Source organism: Camelina sativa, chromosome 18, assembly GCF_000633955.1.
Source record: "Camelina sativa cultivar DH55 chromosome 18, Cs, whole genome shotgun sequence".
NCBI lineage: Eukaryota > Viridiplantae > Streptophyta > Magnoliopsida > Brassicales > Brassicaceae > Camelina > Camelina sativa.
The window spans coordinates 5399923-5402589 of NC_025702.1; the positions used below are offsets into that span (position 1 = coordinate 5399923).

A 2667-nucleotide genomic window follows, 5' to 3' on the forward strand; every position below is an offset into this window, starting at 1 on the left:
TTTGAGAGATTAGAAAATTGTTTAGAACAAACTTGTAAACAGATTTTCTATCAATCAAAGAGTGTTTAAAGAAATCGATTATTTGAATAGTTCAGATCATAAGTTCTCACACTTTCATATATTGAGTGTCGAAAGAGATTTTCAAATATACTAACACCTGTACAAAAATTTCCTCAGAAATTTTAAAAGTGAGTTTTTGATGTTTGAGCTTTATGGAAAAAGTCTATCTTTTCATTTTAGGATTAAAAAGTGCTAGACATGTAGAAATAGTTATACTCGAAGATGGAATGGGATGTTCATATTGTTAGAGGGAACTATCCAACTTATCAGAGGATGAAGAGTTATTTCTAACATATAATTACTTTTCACTACAAGTGTAAGGGTATAGAGATACACACGAGAAATACACCCACTTGGAACTGCGCCAAGCAAACACTTCTTATTCAATCTTATACAAAAACTCACGTTTCTTACAAGATTTGAAACTAAGCTCACTCTCCTATCTATCTCATACAACACCTTGTGTAGATTTTAAGAGAAACAACCACACTCACCTTCTAAGCTTTTTTATGATTGCTTGAAGGTAACAAATCTCACCACTTTTAATCCCCGAGTGCTAGCTCCTTATGTGACTAGCCCTCATCATTTTTATACTTGCACATTCGATTTCTAACCTAAATCTTTGTACATCCTACCGATAAAAAATTATCCTTGATCCCCAAGAATATTACCTCCTTATTCCCTTATCGAGATATACTCTCAATATCTTCGAGTATATCACGATTGTTTCTACTTTCCAAATCCCATGGCTCGTCATCTTGTCCAACAATTTTCTTCCATCTCAGCACTCCATTCCACCTCAGCTATCGGTCAGACGACTATCTGTTAAAATTTTGTTGGATGGCTTGAATGAATAATTCTGTTAAGCATGTTCTTGTATGTAGAAACCGTGGCTTGTGGGAACAGTTTAAAGACCAAGAAAACCCAATTTTTTTTCTTTTTTTTTTTCCATACAAATAGGCAATAGGAGAAGAAATAAATTGCGCACAGCTTTATATTGTGTATAATATTTTAGGATAAAATAAAAAAAATATATTTGGTAGATTATTATTGTGATTTGTATAAGATACATGTTAAATTTGAATATGTGTTATATTTTCAATGAAAATTCAAGTATATACTTTGGAAATTGATCGATAAATATATATTTTTGCATTTTTTATTTAATAATATAGAGATTTGTATATAATATATACTATTTTGGTTATGGATATAAAGTTGGTTTACAAAAAAAAAAGATATAAAGTCATGGAAAAATATAATAGATATGGAAAATACATATTTTTCATTTGTTTGCGTTAGGAGTCTTATACACACTAACAAAAAATGCAAAAGTAGAAGTGCACAATATATCATATCACAGAAAAAAAAAATGAAACATTAAAATGAGGAAAACGAATGACAGACATGTATTGAAAATATATGATCTTTTAATCATTTCTCAACCTCAGCTTCACCAGAAAGTTCTTCGAGGGACTTGCCCTTTGGCTCAGGGACAAGGAATGTGAAGAGCATACCAATAAAGTTGATAACACCAAGCATGATCAATGAGTTCTTGACTCCAATACCCGGTGGGTATCCTGCGTCTGTCTTGGCTGGATCCTGTGATTGAGCCGCATACAAGAACCCGAAGGCTCCAACAATGGCTCCAGCCTTACCTGTCGCAGCAGATATTCCGTGGCATGTGGACCTTAGTCTAGCTGGGAAGATCTCAGCAGGAACAATGAAAGTGGTTGCATTTGGTCCAAAGTTGGCGAAGAAAAAGGTGAGGGAGTACATAATCACGAATCCGATACGGTTGTCTGGCTTGATCCAGTGGTTGTAAGGGAAGGCAATGGCAAACATAAACACCGTCATGAAGAAGAATCCCATAAGTTGGATTGCAAACCTTCCCATGATATCAATAAATGCCACGGTGAACCAGTACCCTGGGACAGTACTGCAAAGCGCGATGAGAGTCTGAGCCCTAGCGATCTTGAAAACCTCATGAACAGCATTCATGGTGCCTGCCTTTGGAATCCATCCAATGGCCGAAAAAATATCCTTTTGGAACAAATTTTGGCTGTAGAAAGCAATGTCAAGCAAGAACCAAGTTGAGGTACACCCAAGGAGTGGAAGCCCGTGGCGCCTAAGGAATTCCTTGGAGAACAATCCATAGTTCAGTTGTGGGTCATCCGCCCTTTCTTCAACTTCAAGCTCTACTTGTAAGACCTTCGACATGTCTTTTGTGGCTTGTTTAATATCCTTGGCAACTAAAGCAGTGTAACGAGCGGTTTCAGGCATCTTCATACGCCAATAGAAGGTCATGGCCGCAGGTATAGCGCCAAACATGACAATGATACGCCAAATGTAATCAGCCTCCGGAGGCGTTGAGAGAACCCTGTCTTGGTCATAGGTCGGCGATGGAAACTGTTTGTCGAAAATGGAAGAGACTGCAAGAGCCACAAAACCACCAGCCAAGATACCGACACCTTGCATAGCAAAGACGGCAGCGATGAAAGCCCCACGAGTCTTCTTGTTAGCATATTCAGACATGATGGTGGCTGAAAGAGGGTAGTCACCTCCAATGCCAAACCCGAGCCAAAACCTATACATAACCGTTCAAAT

The 2667-nt window shown here is 37.5% G+C and overlaps 1 protein-coding gene across 1 annotated transcript; it reads right to left on the reverse strand.

The window, feature by feature from the left end:
* On the reverse strand, positions 1385 to 2643 carry LOC109130617 (probable inorganic phosphate transporter 1-3). The gene has a single exon (XM_019240387.1). It carries the CDS (start codon positions 2593 to 2595, stop codon positions 1495 to 1497), a length of 1101 nt encoding a protein of 366 aa, XP_019095932.1. The 5' UTR covers positions 2596 to 2643; the 3' UTR covers positions 1385 to 1494.